Genomic DNA, 18,749 nt, shown 5'->3' with positions numbered 1-18,749 from the left:
GCGTGAACAACGTGCCACCAACACACGTACGATTGCTCATCTCGCTCGCGTTCACAACACCCACAACCGAGCTGGTGGGGTGGGGGAAATGGCGACAACGCGGAGGGCACACATTTCAATCGAGAAGAGCACGCTAGAGATGCGAGATTTCTGTTCTTCCTCGATTTGTTTTGTGCTTAGTTGCGGTTAAGTTTTATACGATTTTGTGTAATTCCCATCTAAAAGAAAAAAAAAGTCTACTCCCACACCAGATATCGAGCGTCATAATTATTATATCAATAATACCCCGAAAGCATGCAAAAGAAAAATGTGCGGCCCACTAACACACGCGCCTAGAGAGCGAACAGTTTTCCATCGCAAAATGTTCGATCGCAACCTTAGTAGTCGCAGCTAGCAGCGAACAGTGCGAGGGAGAGCGCGCGTTTTGTTGGAGATAGTTGAGCACGAAACAAAAGAAACGAAAGCAACAACAACAAAAACACACACACACACGCCAGAGAAGTAAAAAGATGAAGAGTAACGATATCGCGTTTTGGGATCGTAGTGTGCGCGTATACAGGGGTGGTTTTACATGGTATATACGCCATCTCTATATACAGCGGGATGCTGCTGCTGCTGCTCGGGAGAGGTGAGTGAAAGAAAGCGATAAAAAAAGAGCACGAGGTGTGAGCGAGAGCGCATGTGCCCGCGGTACGCAAAGCAGGAGAGAGAAAAAAACGAGCAGAAATGGGGGCTAAAAAACGCATAAAAAATGGTATGCTCGCTATTTCCAGCACCGCAAATCCCCTAGAGGAGCCGGTGGTGAACTTTCTCCTTTTGTGCACGTATTTTTCTTTAAAAAATGATTGTGTTTTCGTAAAATGTATCGTTTTACAGTAGACTATTTTGTGCCCATTGTTTTGTGGGTTCGCTTCGCTGCAAGTCCTTTGTATTATAGCAGCAAATTATTATAGTAAATGCTATTATAGCTCAATTATTCAATGTTATATTTTTATGTCAAGCTTTACAATCCTTTTTTTGATGTATTTTGTTTATTAGCGTCATGTTTTCTTTTCTTCTATGTGTTTTCTATAACAATATTGGTACAACTCGACTTTTAATAAAAATTATTTCAATGAATTCGGGTCTTTCTTATTTTTTTAAAATTATATTTTTTTTTACATTCTATATTACTTTGTATATATTTGCTATATAACGTTATGTATTTTGTGCTTTTACATTACAGTTAAATTATATATTGTGCTGTTTCTTCTTCGCGTCGTTGATAACGAAAATGTTTATATGGACTGGCATAGGAGAAGAAAAAAAACACACACTCGCACAAGAACCAACTACCAACAAACGGATCGAACGGGGTCCTCCCGTGTGGCAGGAAGTGCCAGGAGCAGGAAACTGACGGTAAAGTTTCTTTTCATTTGGGGGTCATTCTTTTTTTTTTTGCTTCGGTTTTTTTTTGCAAACTTCGTCGCGTTCCGCTTGGCCAACGGGGAAAGACCATACCGGGTCGGTGGTGTGCGCGAGGCCGTGGCCGCGTCTGGTCCATTTCCTCTCGATTTGCGTCGTCGCGGCATCAATGTGTGTGTGTGTGTGTGGGGCGATTTTTTTTTCATTATTTAGCCTTCTTACCGGTGTACGGCGGGCTGCGCGGCCACAGCAGCCCGACGCTCTCCAAAAAGAAGACCTTCGCAATCGGAACAGCGAACGTGCGACAATGACGACAAACGGGGTGTGTGGGTAAAGGTAGGGGGTTGGAGTGGAGTTGTTTGGGGGAAGTAGAAGAAGTCTCGAAAAACAAAACGGAAGCAAACAAAAAACCTTGCCAAGTGAATGGAAAGATGAGAAGGGTGTGGAAAGAGGTGGAAAAGAGGAGAAGGAAAAAAAAGCGCATGGAATCTGTAGTACATAGCGCGAGAGTGGGTGGTGGTGCTTCGTCTGATGAGACTCATGGGGACCAGCACCGGATCGAGGATCGTGTACTGCGGGACAGTACAAGGTGGGGCCCGTATATGTGTGTGCATATACTCCATGGCACGGCCGGACTGATACCACCCGAAGCTCGGCAGCGGCAGTACAACACGCGCAACTCTGCTGTGGCCCCAAAACGTTACGCGCGCCTTAGGTACTAACAAATAGGCCCCCAACGATGGCCAAGAATACGCTCGCGAACGTAGGGCAAGAGATGTGGCACCTTTCTAGGCAAAAAGCGTTTCCCCACCAGGCCCGCACCAGGGACGCACAATAAGGTTTCACCGGTGGAAAAGAAATGTTTGGAGAAAAACAGTCACATGAAACTAACGATAACAGTTTGCTACCTTTGCCAAGACGCACACTTGCAGCAGGAAGATGTCGATCCGAATGCAAGCAAAAAGTAGTTCTTTGTTGACGGACTGTTTCAGTTATTTGTTTTTCCATGTTTGGCATTTGTTGTTTTCCAACCGAAAATAACAGTAATACGCTTTAATTTACGGTAGAGATTGCTGCGTTAAGTACTACTGGATACTACTTGAAAGGATACCATTTTTATGGTATGGTAACTTGCAGTACAGACAGTCCCCGAGATACGCTATTATTGTGCACTGCTATAACCCGGGAAAAATCCGCGTATCTCGAATTTCCGCGTGAGTCGAATTCTAGTTCAATTTCGTTTATACTTCAAAAGCATAGAGTCAACTTCCTTCTATGAACTTAATTTTAACAACAAATTATGCGACTTTTTAAAAGAATACATTAAAATCAAATAATGAATGAAAAAAAAACTATGAGAAGGCAAGGCATTTTCGACCAATTTTTCACCTTTTTGCTTAGGTTTTGTGCTATAAACTAACTAATATGAGGATTTGACTTACGCAGAAACTCTAGATACGCGGATTTTTCCCGGGTTACAGCCTCAGGTTCTCGGGGACTGCCTGTACGTCAGTCTCTTTTAAATGTTAGAGGTCTGCTATAAAAGAGTATATCGGGGGTATTCTCGGGAACTTTACTTCTTTGCTAAATATATTTGTTAACCTTTGGATATACTAATAAAAAGAATAACTTCCCATATTCATAAGAAATAAATACAAAAAGTTATTTTCCACTTATTTTATCTAATTTTTTTTGCTATTTTCATAATTGTTTTGTTTTCCTATCGAATGATTTCATATTTTTATGTATTATATTGTTTTGATTTTAAATACTTACTATTCTTTATATTGCGGGGTTTTTGGCGTGGCCTTGGCATTTTATAACAAGTGATTTTATAGAACTCTGCTCTTCCAATGCTTTGGTGCTATCCTTTCATTATTTAATCAATTTGTTAATGGAATTCCCCGACCACTCTCAACTTGTTAGTTGTAGTAAGTAGAACAGGTATAATAATTCATTCTAACTTGGTAGTAGATTTATTAAGGATTTAGTACAAATCGTAAGAAATAACTTTGGTATATTGAAGAGTAATTCCGCTTTCCAAACATTACACTAAACGGACAGTAAAAAGCATTTTACTTTACCAATACTAAACGTAAAACCGGCTCCGCAAGATAGAAAGTGAAGTGATTATGGCTACACAATGCTTAACAAATCACTTTCTGGACACAAGAGCACCACAGAAAAAGAAGCGGATCGTCACACACCTGAACGCTGAACATCAGGCTCAGAGTGGATTATCAGTCTGTTTGAATGCGCGGTAGCCCAGCAGCAGCAGGGCCGGGCGCGGCAGGGAAGTGTGTACGGTCGTTCTGCAAAGCCGGCCAAAATCCTCAGCTTATGCTGTCGAATGCATAGCGAGCAAGGTCTCGCGATCTTGCCGTTGGTCGCCGTTGGTCGCCGTCGTCGTCGGAAAGGCTGGCAGTCGGGGTGAATGTTGAACGGAAAACCTGTTCCAGCGATGGGTAACACCATCGAACAAAGGGTGGACAGAGTGGGGCCAGCAGAGGCCGCCACTCCGGCAGCGCTTCCAAGAGTCCAGAGATTCGTGGTGTAGTGTAGCTTTTCCTTTATTTCGTCGTGCGCCTCATCTTGCGCGCCTTTTGTTCTTGTTCGTTCCCGGCCGCGGGGTTCGATGCTTAAAATAAAGCGAGCCGGGCGAACGAAACAAACGATGCGATGCGAAGGAGAATAGATCGAAACGCGTACCGGGGCGATCGAAAGCGAACATGAAGAATGTGTATAGTGTGTGTGTGTGTGTGTGCGCGCGCTTGGCCAATACGTTGCAGCTCCCACCAACGGGAGGCATTTATCTTAACCGGCCCGTGGTGTTGGCGGCGTTTGGTGACCATCGCCGTAAGGGAAACGATACGCACCGGTAGAACCGATCATGAAGATGCCACACCGTTTGCCAACAGTTCGGTTCTCGCGCCAGAACAACGCGGCCGAAGCAGATTTGGTAGTTTTTGTTCTTTTTTCTGTTGCTCTTGGTTCGTTTTGTTGAGCGCGTTTTCAAATAAAAACATGCACCCGAAAACAACCAGTTTCCGAACAGTAAAACAACAAACAGAACGATACCCAACACACACTGACGCACCTCTAACATCTAGCATGATAGTCGCATAAAGGTCGACGGAAAGGATGGATAATCGTCGGTGGTGATTGCGGGGATATTGAGTATGAAGTGGAGAGAAAAAAAAACGACGCAACACAATCTTACAAAATTTCCCATTGTGGAAGCTTCAACACAGACTGCGATAATCACCAAACAAGTTCTTAGTAGGCAGCGTGCGTTGTAGTGCGGATGGCAACGAAAAAAAGTGATTTTTTATTGGCAAAGAAAAAAGAACAAAACCATTCTAAACGTGTCCACACATTCGGATGGAAGCTGTAGCGGTTGTTTGCATAATTAGCAAATAATTTAACAAATTTATAACATCAAAATGTTAGACGTTAATGTCACGCTAAGAGTGTAAAGAAAATGAAAGAGAAATAACACAAAGCTACTATTGAATGGTTGAGATGTTAACTCACAATTAGCTAAATAAATGCTAAAAGAGGTAAATATTTGATCATTTTATCTGCACTTTTTTCTGTACAAGAACAATTAAGATAAAATCATGAAACATTTAAAAAACACACACACGCACACGCACGCACGCATCTTTTACATAATAATTGCCACCGGTTGCATTCGTGTTGTACAAGATAGTTGACAACTTCTATCGTGTTTACAACATCGGCGAACATAGCAAGCATTTTCATAGGGACCACCACACTAAAGGGACAACAACATCATTTGCCGTATGCATCCTAGCTCAGAGAAACAGAGATACAGAGAGAGCGAGAGAGAGAGCCAGTATGCATCCTTCAACATTCCGGAGAGCACGCTTTTCCCGTTTGCAGAGCGAGCGAGCAAGATGCGGGAGAGATCATATTTTGGCTATTACATATTATTTCATCCCCCTTTGCGACAATGCGCAGGGGTTTCCACGAGGCCACCCTCTTCCCGTTTGGGTGTATGTTGCGTTTAATCGATGATTCATTTTTGTCGTCCAATCGTGGTAGCAGGTAGTACCCTCTAACAACCTCCCCATCACCCAGCCTGCTGGATAGCATAGTAAAGTGTGTGCGAGGGCAGTTGATCATAGGAAATGTGCTCATGTGCTCGATTAGGTTGACACTTTTTCCACGGGGGAAAGGGCTGCACATGATTAGCACTGCTTAGGATGAATGGGAGTTAATGCAGTTGTAACGCACAGCACCTCTACTGCAAAGTTTTAAATGATTGATTGATTTGTTTTTGAATAATTACCTTCCCGTTTCGCTGTGATTCTTTAATAAACTTTGTTTAAATATTAAATTATTTTTAAATTAATGCAGTTAACCGTAAAAGATGTTATACTTTCAGAAAGAAAAACATTGCATATGAAAAATTGGAATCGGAAATGAGTATAATATATGTTATATAAGTAACAAGGTTTTGCAAAACATGAATAACAGTACAAAACTTCACACTGCACTCGTAAATTTATTAAAAGGATACAAGAAAACATAATAAAGAAGGACAATAGAAAAAATAGCGCAAAAAACGAAAGGCGAAAAATTATGGCACGTACAGAGGGCGATTTTGAAAATAGTCATAAGCCGTTAATTTTTTTTCATAATTTAATGCATTGTAATAAACTTCTGATTAAACAAAGTTTTAACTTAAATGAACAATAAAAAACACTTTCCCAAAGAGAACAATTAGACTTTCAACGGCCAAAATTAAAGAGTGCTCTTTCTAACCGCTGTTGCTCTCCTGCTTGCGCTCCCGCCGAATCGAAAGCTCGCTCGATGACTGTTTCCATCCTGAAGGAGATTCTCATGCTGTTCGCTTCTTCGGCGTCATGCGCTCTCGCTCGTGCTCATTATTTCATATTGCGCACACACATGTGCATTTTCTTCGTCAAATTTGCCGTAGTGAAATTCTCAACAAATTAGTTTGCCATAATGGAACGCCATAATGTTCGAAGGGTGTGAGACCAAGCTATACTATTGTTTCAACGCTAGATGACGCTACTGTCGCGTAAGGGACATTCTTTTTTAAAAAATAATTTAAAAAATAATCTTTTTAAATCTTTTATAAAAATATATAATTCGTGAAGATGAGGTTTTATCTTCATTAAAAATATTCCTATTTTATATATTTTCTATTTAAAACTTCCAGTTGCAAATTTTAATATCCATTTCGGCTAGAAGAATAATTTTCCATTATGGTACCCATTATGTCTCTTTATTTACATTTATGGGCAAATGTCTCTTTTATTTACAAACCCATACTTAGGTTCAACGATGTCGGGTATGGTTGGTATTAGTTACATTCAATATACATGTCCGTAGGCAGCCCCATACGGAACATTTGGACCAGCGTAGTAAGCAGCGTAAGCCAAGGGTGCCTCGACAGCGTTGATAACATTCTTGTCATACCCGTAAACATGGCTATTAATTAGGGCTTTCGGCTCGTTTGTGTGTACCCGGTTTGACACGTGGCTAGTGACGTACGTTGGAGTGGAGACGAAGGTTTTACTGAGCGTAGTTTTGCCCTCAGGCAGTGATCCACCGAGGGTTAAGGGGACTGGATTAATGAAGCCATTCAGTAGGTTGCGGTGCGATGCTCGAGCGAGCGGCTCCACAAGATGAGCTGCTGGCGAATATCCGGACAGAACCGAACCATGCGTTAGGGTTGCTGGTGCAATGGTTGATCCATAACCGAAAACTCCAGCGTAGTGCAGATCGGTCGGAAGATAGTCGGCTTTGGCACAAGCCAGCAGTGCTACGATTGCAACAAACTGCGAAAAGAATCCCAAAGAATGGTTTAACAAAATACAGAAGGGAATTTTCTGGAAACTACTCGCTACTCACTTTAAACGCCATTGTGGACGATTGACTCTTGTCAGCCGCTGATACTAACGTGTGTTTGATAATGTTCACCGTGTGCCCATCATTTATATACTCCAAACTAAATCGGAAGTCAATCGTTTCTATTGCCACTCGGTTTAAAATAAAAAGCAATTGTACCTGTTAAAATAATTATTATTTCCTCATTGAAAACGGTTTCCTGCCGCTAGGCGAAAGGAAGATGTTCAAAAGACTTCAATGACCGCGACGACATTAGAGCGACAAGCGACGAACGTCGCGCACCAAGAGAAAACAGTAATCATCGGTTGGATGTCGATCGATGCCAATAAAATGGAAGCAAACCAACACAATCGCATGATCAGGGACCTGCAAAATGAAGGAAACTTAATTTTGGTGTAGTTTAACACACGATTACGCAACCCAAAATGTGGAGCGCAACGAATGGTAAAGACGACGTACAAAGGGAACGAGTGAAGCGGTGAGAAGTATGTGCGATTTTCTGTCCCCATGGTGACGGTGGTCGAATGTCTTGTGAGAGTGTGTTTTTTTTTTGCTTCCATTTTTAAAAAAACTTCTCTCATTTCTGCAATTCGTTTCACTTCCCCCGTAAGGCCAGCGCTATCCCTAGGGCCCGTCTGGTGGCCCGAACGGACGCCGCTACCTTGAACTTTTGTCGGTTTCTTTCGCGTAGCCGGTATTATTTAGTCATTTCCTTACTTTTTCGCCCCGTGCCATTGCCGTTCGATGTTTTGTCGATCATTCCGATCAAGCGATCAGTGCCACCCCGTGCGTGCCGTGTTGGGCGGATTTTGTCGCCAAACGGGGCTCACAAATGCGGTTCAGTGTCATTCGGTGAGCTTGGTTCAATTAAGATTAAGAAACGGACCCCCAAAACTTCGATGGACGTGTGGTCGCTTCTCGAGCAACCCGGTGCAATGATCCGATGCGAATCGATTCCGAACCCGCCTGCACCGTGTGCCATAGTGGATTCGATTGAATTTGGAAGATTATTGTCGAACTTTTAACTTGATTTTTTTTGTTAATGTCACTTAAAAGTGTGGTCTCCGAAGGGGACACCTGTCCGGAGTGTAGCTTCAACAGGAGCTTAATTGATAATCCGTAAACACCTGCCCGTTTGGTGGGAATGAGAGTTCAATTTACGTGCTACTATTAATCCATATTTGGTTGGATGGACGGACCCAAAAGGGACGGAACACACACCACACCACTCGCCCTAAGGGTGTGCTTTCGGTGAATCGTTGTAAAAAGCAATAATATTACAGCGATTTCGATCTATTGCGCGTAAAATGCCAGCACATTTGGGCGGCTTAATGGATGGCAGACTGCTACATTTAACGCCCCAGTCCTTGGCATGCAATCCTTTAGGGAACGGTCGCTTACGGCAGGGCTACATGGACATTCAATGTGATAGTCATTGCGAAGAACCTTGTTTCGTCTTATCTCGATAACACCGATTTGTTCGACCCTTAAAAGAAGGGCTTGCGAACGATACAGCTCCAAAAAAGTTAAGCGAATAAAAGATTGAACCATTGGAGGATGCATTAATTGTGTTTTAATTCCCATGACTCATGATCGTCTTGTAATAGAGACCTTTTAATTTTTATGTTTTTTTTTCAAGTCATTGATACGATTTAAAACATATTGTAAGCACCATTAAAGCTTAGTTAAACAACAAAAACATCCGGTTTGGGTTAAAATTTATAGGTTAACCTTCAATCGATGTTCTGGGTGAAGATGTACAAATTGATAACAGCCAATGATGTTTCTCATTTTGAATAAATATGTAAATTTTAGTGTTTTTTTGCGTTCAAATCTCTCACTTAATTCATCATCCCTTGATAGCATGGTAGCAAAAGAAATTTTTATGAATTTACAAGACATTTTTGCCTTACATTTTATTATAAAAATAAATCTTTCATAGCATTACATAAGACATTCAGCAATCGAACCAATAATATATCACAGACGCAAATCATTACAATTAATGGGCGTAGATGCCACCGTAAGCGAGGTTTTGTCCATAGGAGAGGACCTTTCCGTCGTAGATCGGAGCTGGCTGAGCGATAATGCTCTTGTCGTACACTGGCTCAGCGATCAGAGCCTTGGCCGGATAGATGGGCTCAGCGAACACGTTCTTGGTGTAGATTGGCTCCGAAACAATGGTCTTGGTGTATGCAGGCTCAGCAATCAGAGTCTTGGCGTATGCAGGCTCAGCAATCAGAGACTTGGTGTATGCAGGCTCAGCAATCAGAGTCTTGGCGTACGTTGGCTCAGCAATCAGAGACTTGGTGTATGCAGGCTCAGTAATCAGAGTCTTGGCAATCGGACCATACGACAGCGGCTTCGAGTACTCGATGTTCTTCACCAGAGCCGGGGCCTGGTACAGAGAGTGAGGAGCAGCATAGCCCAGGATTGGAAGAGGGTTGGTAAGAGCCAGAGGCTTGCTGACCACAATCGAAGGAGCAGCCTGGGCATATCCGTGGTACAGCTGTGGCTCAGGAAGGATGGTCTTGCTCACCACCGGCGCACCGTGCTTGACGGCGTTGGAGTAGCTGACAGCGGACGGAGCATAGGACAGATGGGAGGCATCACTCGGGATGTATCCGGCGCTGACACAGGCCAGGGAAGCGACGATCAGAACGAACTGAAAATGATAGAAGTGTGAGTATTTTTGGGATAATAAGATTCCTTATTCCTCAAGAGAAATTACTCCTCGAACTCACTTTAGAAGCCATTGTTAGAGGTTGATTGGTAGAAGGAGGATGCACTTTGTTGGAAAACTGCACGTTGAGTGATGTCTGTCCGATCAGCTGATTGCGCTTTTATAGCGAAGGTGCCATTGTGCGAAAATTCAGCGAACAGGATGTGAGAGGGGCGTCAAATAATCGTTTGAACTCTTTGTGTTTTCTGGTGCCATACCGGAATAACAACAAGTGATGAAGATAATAGTTTCATATAAAGTTTAAATTTCAGATTTTTCTTTAAAAGTGGTGATATAAATGAGCGGTCAACTCCACGCGATCATATGTATAGACATTTTCCAGAGCATGATGATTCGATTTGATTATGATGACAGTATTTTTGTTTTTAATGTTTTTAATTTTTTCTTTAAGTAAATATATTAATCGTGTTTATCAATATGTATTATAGTTACTCTTTCTTTAAGCTTGTTGCTTAATCCGTTGCTTAGCTGCAAGAAAAAAGAAGTTGGTTGGATTATTTATCCAATTCTCTTCATTTTGATTCATTTTACTATACAAAGCCATCTGTAGCGATTATACCATTTTAAATAATTTAATTTGAAACTGTTACTCTAACAACATGATTTTTTTTTGATAAATTTAATTCACAACATCAATACACACAAAGAAATTTCAAACGACTATTATTTGACGCCCCTCTCACATCCTGTTCGCTGAATTTTCGCACAATGGCACCTTCGCTATAAAAGCGCAATCTACGAATCGGACAGACATCACTCATCGTGCAGTTTTCCAGCAAAGTGCATCTTCCTTCTACCAATCAACCTCTAACAATGGCTTCTAAAGTGAGTTCGAGGAGTAATTTCTCTTGAGGATTAAGGAATCTTATTATCCCAAAAATGCTCACACTTCTATCGTTTTCAGTTCGTCCTGATCGTCGCTTCCCTGGCCTGTGTCAGCGCCGGATACATCCCGAGTGATGCCTCCCATCTGTCCTATGCTCCGTCCGCTGTCAGCTACTCCAACATCGTCAAGCATGGTGCGCCGGTGGTGAGCAAGACCATCCTTCCTGAGCCACAGCTGTACCACGGATATGCCCAGGCTGCTCCATCGATTGTGATCAGCAAACCTCTGGCTCTTACCAACCCTCTTCCAACCCTGGGCTATGCTGCTCCTCATTCTCTGTACCAGGCTCCGGCTCTGGTGAAGAACATCGAGTACTCGAAGCCGCTGTCGTATGGCCCGATTGCCAAGACTCTGATTGCTGAGCCAACGTACGCCAAGACTCTGATTGCTGAGCCAGCATACACCAAGACTCTGATTGCTGAGCCAGCATACACCAAGTCTCTGATTGCTGAGCCTGCATACACCAAGTCTCTGATTGCTGAGCCCGCATACGCCAAGACTCTGATTGCTGAGCCTGCATACACCAAGACCATTGTTTCGGAGCCAATCTACACCAAGAACGTGTTCGCTGAGCCCATCTATCCGGGCAAAGCTCTGATCGCTGAGCCAGTGTACGGCAAGAGCATTATCGCTCAGCCAGCTCCGATCTACGGCGGAAAGGTCCTCTCTTATGGACAAAACCTCGGTTACGGTGGCATCTATGGCCATGGATTGTAATGATTTGTGTCTGTGATAATATGTTGATAAAAACTGTGTATTAATTGACATGTGAATAAATTAGCTTTGCATAAAATATGTGCTTGTGAGTAATTAAAGCTGTCTTTTATTTGTCTTATAGCTTATAAAAGAAATTAGTGCATTTTTAAGTATTTGTACATTTTATGGTTGTTGTACTTTTTGATCATGCACTTTTTTTATTTAATTTTGGTCAAATTTTCGGATTCTTTACCTCTTGTTAAGTTTTTATAATTTTATTCTTTCACTTGTTTCATTTAAATTTGTATTTCTAAACATGCGAGCAAGTGCTGTGATCGGTACATTAATGATTCATTTTTATTTAGATACTAGATAGATACTAGATGAAAAAATGTGTAAATAACACAGAAAAATTCGAATGTTTATGTATTTTAAATAAATAAACGATAAAATAACCGGTGACAACAAATAATAAAACAAATAATAAAATTAAATATAACAAAATAATATTTATATACGTAAAAACAATGATTTACAAACTGAATGATTGCGTCACCCAATTTAAACGATTATAATTAAAAGCGTACAAAAACCAAAAGCAATACACGCAATAGAGAAAGAGAAAAAATCCTTCATTACCTTTTGATTTGAATATCAAATGCTAGCTCCTGAATAACGCTAAACCAAACCACTTTGTACTAAGCTAAAGACTCATAAATGACGATGATGTGTTAAGGTTTGATAGCGGACTATTTTTATGGTCTTCTAATTGCTCTTTAAAATGATAAGCCCCCGTAGCGTAGTGGTCATGGGAGTGTAACGAATTAGATAATGAATTTTCATCTCCAAACTTCAAATAAACCAACCGTAGCCAGTGCGAATTAGTAACTCGAGAAAGAGCCGTATAAAAAGAAAGAAATGTATCGAAACTCGCCACAGTGTCATCCTTGGTGTCTCGGTGGGTAGTGAAACGGTTTTCAGCCATGATCATCAATTTGTCGCACAGCATGGAGTGTTTCTATATGGTAGGAAAATTAAACGTAACTAGAGGTATGGAAAGTTGCAAATTGACATCATCTTCTTTCTATTTCTAACAGATTCTGCTGCTTATTGCTTGCATAAATGGAGGATTAAGTGCTTCAAGTGAATCGGAAGGTACTGGAAGTCTTAAGTATGTACCAACCGCCGTCAGTTATGTGAGCTTCATCAAACACATCGTCCCGAAGAGAGTGGAAAACTCAATGGTACTTCCTAAACTGTCCACTCGTGCTCCCTTCCACCATCACGGTCCAACAAGGCCTGAGCAATCGGTGATGCAGTTCGTTCCGATGATAAAACCAGCTCAAAATCAATACTTCTCCCATGGACAGATGAAAGTACAGCAAGAACAAAGCATGCCTTATCATAAAACTGGCGTGCGACCGATGGCAAACACTTATCGTCCTGTTTATCCTACGGGCTATTCTGATCCGGTTTACGTCCACAGTAGGATTCCTCTCGCATCTACACACGTCAGTGGGACTCGTGAAGGAAATCATCCAATGGTGATCGGAGTACAGCAACCAGCCTACGTGAAGAAGTACGTGCAGGTTGGGTCGTACAATCCGAGCTGGGTACGCAAAATGCTAACATACGCACCTAAACTAACGTATGTTCCCCACACCTATCAAAGAGTGTGACGGCTCCGGAATCTGGCGACTGGAAGCACTTCAAAAGAGTTTAAAGGAGGTGCAAAGTAAGAACAGAAATAAATACCCAACAAGTATCCCGGTCTGACAAGTCTTTAATAGTCACATTCAATCGACACACCGACACGAAAACCGACCATAATTTGACAGTCCGTTTGGCCTACATTAAAGAGACCCTTTAACATTTCACCCCGGACTCTTTTTGCTGGGTGTTGTGCATTGTTTATACTGTGGGCCATTTCGTCAAGTCACGGTAGCTGTCCGGCCGGGCCTGTCACATGCTGCGGTGGTGTGGTTTTCCAGCTGCGAAATCGTTTCACGCCTCCCAGCACCGACCGGCTGCACGCGGGTCTTTAATCAACCGATCAGGCAGTAGGGGTTAGTGTGTGACGACCCTGCGTGACCTTTGGCGGTGGTGTGGTAGGTAATGTTTTGGGTTCGGTTTGCATTTGGCACTAATATTTGGAGTTTGCACGTTAGCCACGTCCAGACGTCCCGTGAAGGTCGCTATAGTTATAGCGGTAAGTAGCGGGTTACGAAATTGACACAATTGACACAGCAATTCCCTAAATGCTGCGGGCAACGATCGGGTCGTGTGCTCGTTAGTTAGACAGCAACGATGATCAGATAAATTTAGGGTAAGTAAATAAAATAATTTAAAGTAAATTGAAGTAGTTTTCTAGTCTGTCGTAGAATAGGTCAGTAATAGTAGTTGCATTCTAGCATCATTCTACTATAATTATAGCATTTGTTATATAACTATACAGCCATTGAAGAGTTTTTTTCGTCATTATCGTCGTATTGTATTGTTTCTTCATCAACGATCATTTAGAACTAAGAATGTCTCTTCTTCTGTTTCTTGGCATAACGACCTGTTATACCTGTTATAACGATCAACCTGGCATATCTGCAGATTTGAATGAAATTCTATCTAGGACTTGCAGTCTATACTATTGAGGCAAAGTACAATGGCGACAGTCTTTAGATTACTAACTAGTTTGTGACTCGAATCTTACTTTCTTAATAATCAGGCGACACAACCACTTCGCGGTCTTGTCCTGCTGCAGGAGTCCCATAAATCGTTCACGGTCTAGCACCATCGCACTTATGAGGCCAAAATTGAATCTGAACTTCTTCCTCTCGATCGCGGCTAAGAGGGTTACGTCAGTTTTGGAAAAAGTTCATGTCTCAGAGGCATTAATTCGTCGCGACAGGTGTTTTGAAGTTCCATCAGACTGTAGAATGACCGGTTGGCAGTTAGCACACTAAAGTATCAATGTTATCATAACAGATCAAAATAAGATTATAAGACAGATTGGCCAAGTTATTGCCGAGGAAACTTCTTCCCTAAATGAAGGTCCAGAAGGAATTTGTTTAACTCAATGTGTTAGGTGTGATTTCCTGTAGCATTTTGTTTGCCTTTCAACATTCAACTGTGTTTTTGTGTTAGTTTGAAAACAATGTAAAGAGTCCTAATAAACTAAAAACATGTTATCCAGCAGTAATAGAACTTCCTCACAGATGGCGCCACAACTAAGGAGCAAGCGAAGAAATTAAATAATGTTTACTTTGATGTTTTTTCATCAAAATCAAACATGAAAATTATTAATACGATGACCAAAGTCAGGTATAGGATACAGGTCGATGGATGTAGAGCAAAATTACCAGAAGCTGTGGGAACTTTTTTGACTTAAGTAATCTCTAGAGGTTGACGAAGCTCCCTGTGGGCCTCAACTATCATCCCTTTCTAGTAGTTGAATCTGCCACAATTGCTACGAATTGTGGTAATTTTGTTACTTAGTTTTAAACACCGAAGACATTAAAAGTAAGTTCTAGAATATTCAATAATTAGACTTAAAAAAAACAACTCCAAAATGGATAGATTTTATTGTGCTACTGTTATCTTCACATGTTATAAGTATAGCACTTCCCTAAACGGCTCTATCGTTCTAGTTTGGATTCGGTTCAACCCATTCTTGTCAGTTCCGTTTCTGTTACAGGTTATGGCAACTTCAAGGCTAGTGCACTGCTACCAAAATCCGGTTTTTTTGCCAGCGCTGTCCATGAAATTCAGTTCGCAGATTCCCTCTCGATCGATGAAGATGACCGCTGGATGTGTTTACAGGGAGAGAGAGAAAGAATGCGCTGGATCTGTTTCATCCTCATTTGTGCGGCTGTTGCATCAACGGTAGCCCTGCTACACTTTCAATCGCTGTACGGTACGCTACAACGCTTCAAGGTGAGCCAGTTATCCTGTGCCAGCAGTGCAGAAGGAACTAAGGGCAACAGGGACCACCAACCTCCAGTTTTTTTCTTTATCCTTACTCTCGGAATCACACCGAAACGAGGAGACAATTCCCACCGCACGGTCGGTACCAAGCCAAGTGGCAGCAAGAGTCCTGTGGTCCAGTAATCCAGTTTCTACAGCGCTCCGTCACAAACCTGTTTGCCACTGTGGTGGACCCCCCCGACGGTAATGGATGGGCAAAGCGGACAGGGAAGACAAATCGAAGCTGCTGTTACTGGGCACTTTTACTTTCGTGGTACCTAAATTTACCAACGTGTGTCGACGATCATGTTGCATGTGTCGCTGACTGTCTCGAGTGTTTTCATATTTGTAACCTTTTGATTACCTAAAGCTTATGATCAGCAATTTACGAACCATTTTTCGTTTTTTTCGATACTCCACCGAAACGACACTATCAACGGTAAATCTGTCTCCGTGCGCGTGATTATGGCAGCTCACGGGAACCATGTTTCAAGGTTGATGTCCGCCGGCTGATATGCCGGGGCCCGGGTTCCGAAACCGACCGTTTGCGCTAAGCGCGGGTTCGAAAGAAAGTGTGCCTTCGGAAAAGTGGCACGCACCGAAAGTGACACGCGATTGAACTCTCGAACGGTGACGTAACTGTGCGTAGGGTCGTCGGGCCGGGCGGGAAACCGGTCGGATGCGACCTAATTATTTCGTATCATACGGAACCCCTGCAGGCATGCGAAGGTGGATGCTGGTCGGAAGGTGATTGAATTGCTTCGTTCGGGTTAATTTAAGCTGCGTAGATTGTGTGGTATTTTTATCTTTCGGCTCTAGTGCATCGTGAGCCATTAAGAGGTTTTAATAGAATTTCAGTCGAAACGGATAAGATTCCAAATGTATCTCGCTTAACAACCGACAAAAATGGAATTGGAACTCCAAAATGGAAGTAGTAAATTGGTTATTAGCATTACCAACTGTAAAGGCTCCCTTCGTGGATACATTGTTTCAATGTCATTCCCACGACCTAACACTGAACCGTAGATCTGTCGTAAGGGCGTCGTTTCGGTGGAGGATTTATGGATTGTTTTTTCCGCATTTTATAAGATGGAATATCATTCCACGAGACCCATCTTCGAACCCCTGTAAGTAAGGTTTAGAGCAAGACATCTCGCTTAAGTATTAATACTAACTAACCGTTAAAGACACACTCTCATTCTGTTGATATTTTCTTCAAGAAACATCACATCAAGTGGCAGCGATCTGCTTATCAATACAGGCAGTCCCCGAGATGCACTTTTATAGCGGACCACTATAATCCGGGAAAAATCCGCGTATCTCGACTTTCCGTTTCGAATTTTGTTTATACTTCAAAGTCACAGAGTCGACTTCCTACTCTGCTCTAAAGTTGTTCAGCAAATCAGACGACTTTTCGAAAGATTATATTAAAATAAAATAAAATAAAACAAATGTTTTATATGGCAAAGGAAGGTATTTGCGGCCAATTATTCATCTTATTACTTAAATTTTTTGCTATAAACTAACTCATTTTTCAAATTTCCAAAAACCGCGTATAAGAGGAACCACGTATCTCGGGGACTGCCTGTAAAAATATATCGGATTTTTGAGTAGTCGAGAGATATTGAAGAATCTTAACAGTTTATTATTTTTATTGAATGTTAGTTTTGGGATTGGATCTATGTTATTTTAACTTCAATGCTTCTTTCAATTCCTTCTTTCTATGGAGAATTCTTCTTCTTTTATGTCTATTGGTCTACTAATCATTCAGACTTTTTTACTTTTTATAAAGATAAAGTAGTTGTAGTTCTCTTAAAGTTATTTTTCAATTTATGAGACAATCGTGATCTTTGGTTGAGAAGGACATCGATGTTTTGGTCGAAAATGCCATTACTCGCTCTCACTATGGCTCTGTAATACTCAGTAGGATGTGGAGGAGATTTATCATCATAAAATGATATATCAATTAATCCTAAGAACACTTAACATAGATCTAAGACCTTTTTTGTTCATGAGACCGCTAAAAATCTTATGCCTCTGTCTAGTCTTTCAAGAAACCTTTGTCTGTTAGACCCTTTAGTATTCTTTGGATAATTCTATGAAGTATTCTCCCTGGATTACCTTAGCAATAATGTGATCAATTCTAGTACTTAAGTTATTTACTTATTAATTTATTTTTATTAATTTTGTATTTTAAGTTTCGTATAATTTTAACAAGGCATTTCCTCTTTGTATGCCGCCTTATCTCGGGGATGCTCAATTAAATAAATTATTGTAAGATATATTATAAGTTAAAGTAATAAAAAAACAATCATATTCAGACCTAAAGAAGGTTCAGTTAAAGTTAAAGTTAAAGATACATCATTAGCATTGTTTAATATGAGCAAACAAAGCCATTACTCCATTCAAAAAGTTATTCATATCAATAAATTTATTCCTGCAATTATCAAATCATTGATGACATATTTATAATGTGTTACCAACCAACTGTCATCGCACTGTTATCGTATGGAAAGATTGCACATAACGCATCACTGTAATCGCATCAGCTTTCGATCCAATCGATTTCCACTTACCACATTTTCTTCGGACCAACAGATTGGGCAATCGGCATTTTCCAATCGTCTGCCGTTTGTCTGTTTAGTTTTCCCCCGGCAGACAGCAAACAAAAAAAACCCCGTCCGTCTTGTTAGCAATCTGCAAATTAAATCCCACAATTGATTTCATGGTGTATAACATTTTTCGCACAGTTTTGCTGGTGTGTTGTGTTTTCTGTGTTTTCCCCCCTCGAAAAATCACGCCTCCGTACACTGTCACCGATGGTCGCGTACCGGGTCAAAAGAAGAAACGCGTCGACATCGTTAAAAGCTTTCCTTCATGGATGTTTTATTTAATTCGTTCCGTCCCACCGTCGTGCGAAACCGAACTGTCACATTCTCGATGAGCTGTCGGGTGTGAAATTTATTTTTTTTTTTCGGTTAGGCTTGTACGTGCCAGCCGGTGTACCAATGACGGGTTGGGACCCGGCATCAGAGGCGTCGTGTGTCCTCGGGTGTTTTAGTTGTTGGAATTAGTGTTGTTGTTGCGGAGGGGCATAACAGCGTAACGTGTGCACCCCAAAAATGGCCAAAAAATGGTGCAGGTGTGGTATGGCAATCG

The 18,749-nt window shown here is 41.6% G+C and overlaps 4 protein-coding genes across 4 annotated transcripts; 2 read left to right on the top strand and 2 right to left on the bottom strand.

Annotated features, from left to right (window-relative positions):
• Positions 1-6,770: 6,770 nt before the first annotated feature.
• LOC128299364 (uncharacterized) lies at positions 6,771-7,323 on the bottom strand. The gene is made up of 2 exons (XM_053035310.1): positions 7,312-7,323; positions 6,771-7,238 (listed from the first exon to the last, which is right to left on the bottom strand). Exons 1-2 carry the CDS (start codon positions 7,321-7,323, stop codon positions 6,771-6,773), a joined length of 480 nt encoding a protein of 159 aa, XP_052891270.1.
• Positions 7,324-9,310: 1,987 nt separating this feature from the next.
• Positions 9,311-10,149, bottom strand: LOC128298346 (adhesive plaque matrix protein-like). Its single transcript, XM_053034096.1, has 2 exons — positions 10,053-10,149; positions 9,311-9,973 (listed from the first exon to the last, which is right to left on the bottom strand). The coding sequence occupies exons 1-2, from the start codon at positions 10,062-10,064 to the stop codon at positions 9,311-9,313; spliced, it is 675 nt and encodes a 224-aa protein (XP_052890056.1). The 5' UTR covers positions 10,065-10,149.
• A 630-nt stretch (positions 10,150-10,779) lies between these two features.
• On the top strand, positions 10,780-11,654 carry LOC128299356 (adhesive plaque matrix protein-like). Its single transcript, XM_053035297.1, has 2 exons — positions 10,780-10,876; positions 10,956-11,654. Exons 1-2 carry the CDS (start codon positions 10,865-10,867, stop codon positions 11,652-11,654), a joined length of 711 nt encoding a protein of 236 aa, XP_052891257.1. The 5' UTR covers positions 10,780-10,864.
• Positions 11,655-12,616: 962 nt separating this feature from the next.
• On the top strand, positions 12,617-13,312 carry LOC128299348 (uncharacterized). The gene is made up of 2 exons (XM_053035286.1): positions 12,617-12,658; positions 12,731-13,312. The coding sequence occupies exons 1-2, from the start codon at positions 12,617-12,619 to the stop codon at positions 13,310-13,312; spliced, it is 624 nt and encodes a 207-aa protein (XP_052891246.1).
• Positions 13,313-18,749: the final 5,437 nt, after the last annotated feature.

Source organism: Anopheles moucheti, chromosome 2 (genome assembly GCF_943734755.1).
Source record: "Anopheles moucheti chromosome 2, idAnoMoucSN_F20_07, whole genome shotgun sequence".
NCBI lineage: Eukaryota > Metazoa > Arthropoda > Insecta > Diptera > Culicidae > Anopheles > Anopheles moucheti.
Note: the sequence above shows the minus strand (reverse complement) of the source record. Positions and strands in the feature narration are given on the sequence as shown.

Coding starts and splice junctions, on each gene's coding strand:
- LOC128299348 (XM_053035286.1), top strand. CDS start 12,617: ATGATCATCAATTTGTCGCACAGCATGGAGTGTTTCTATATG. Junction 12,659..12,730: donor GCATGGAGTGTTTCTATATG/GTAGGAAAATTA, acceptor TATTTCTAACAG/ATTCTGCTGCTTATTGCTTG.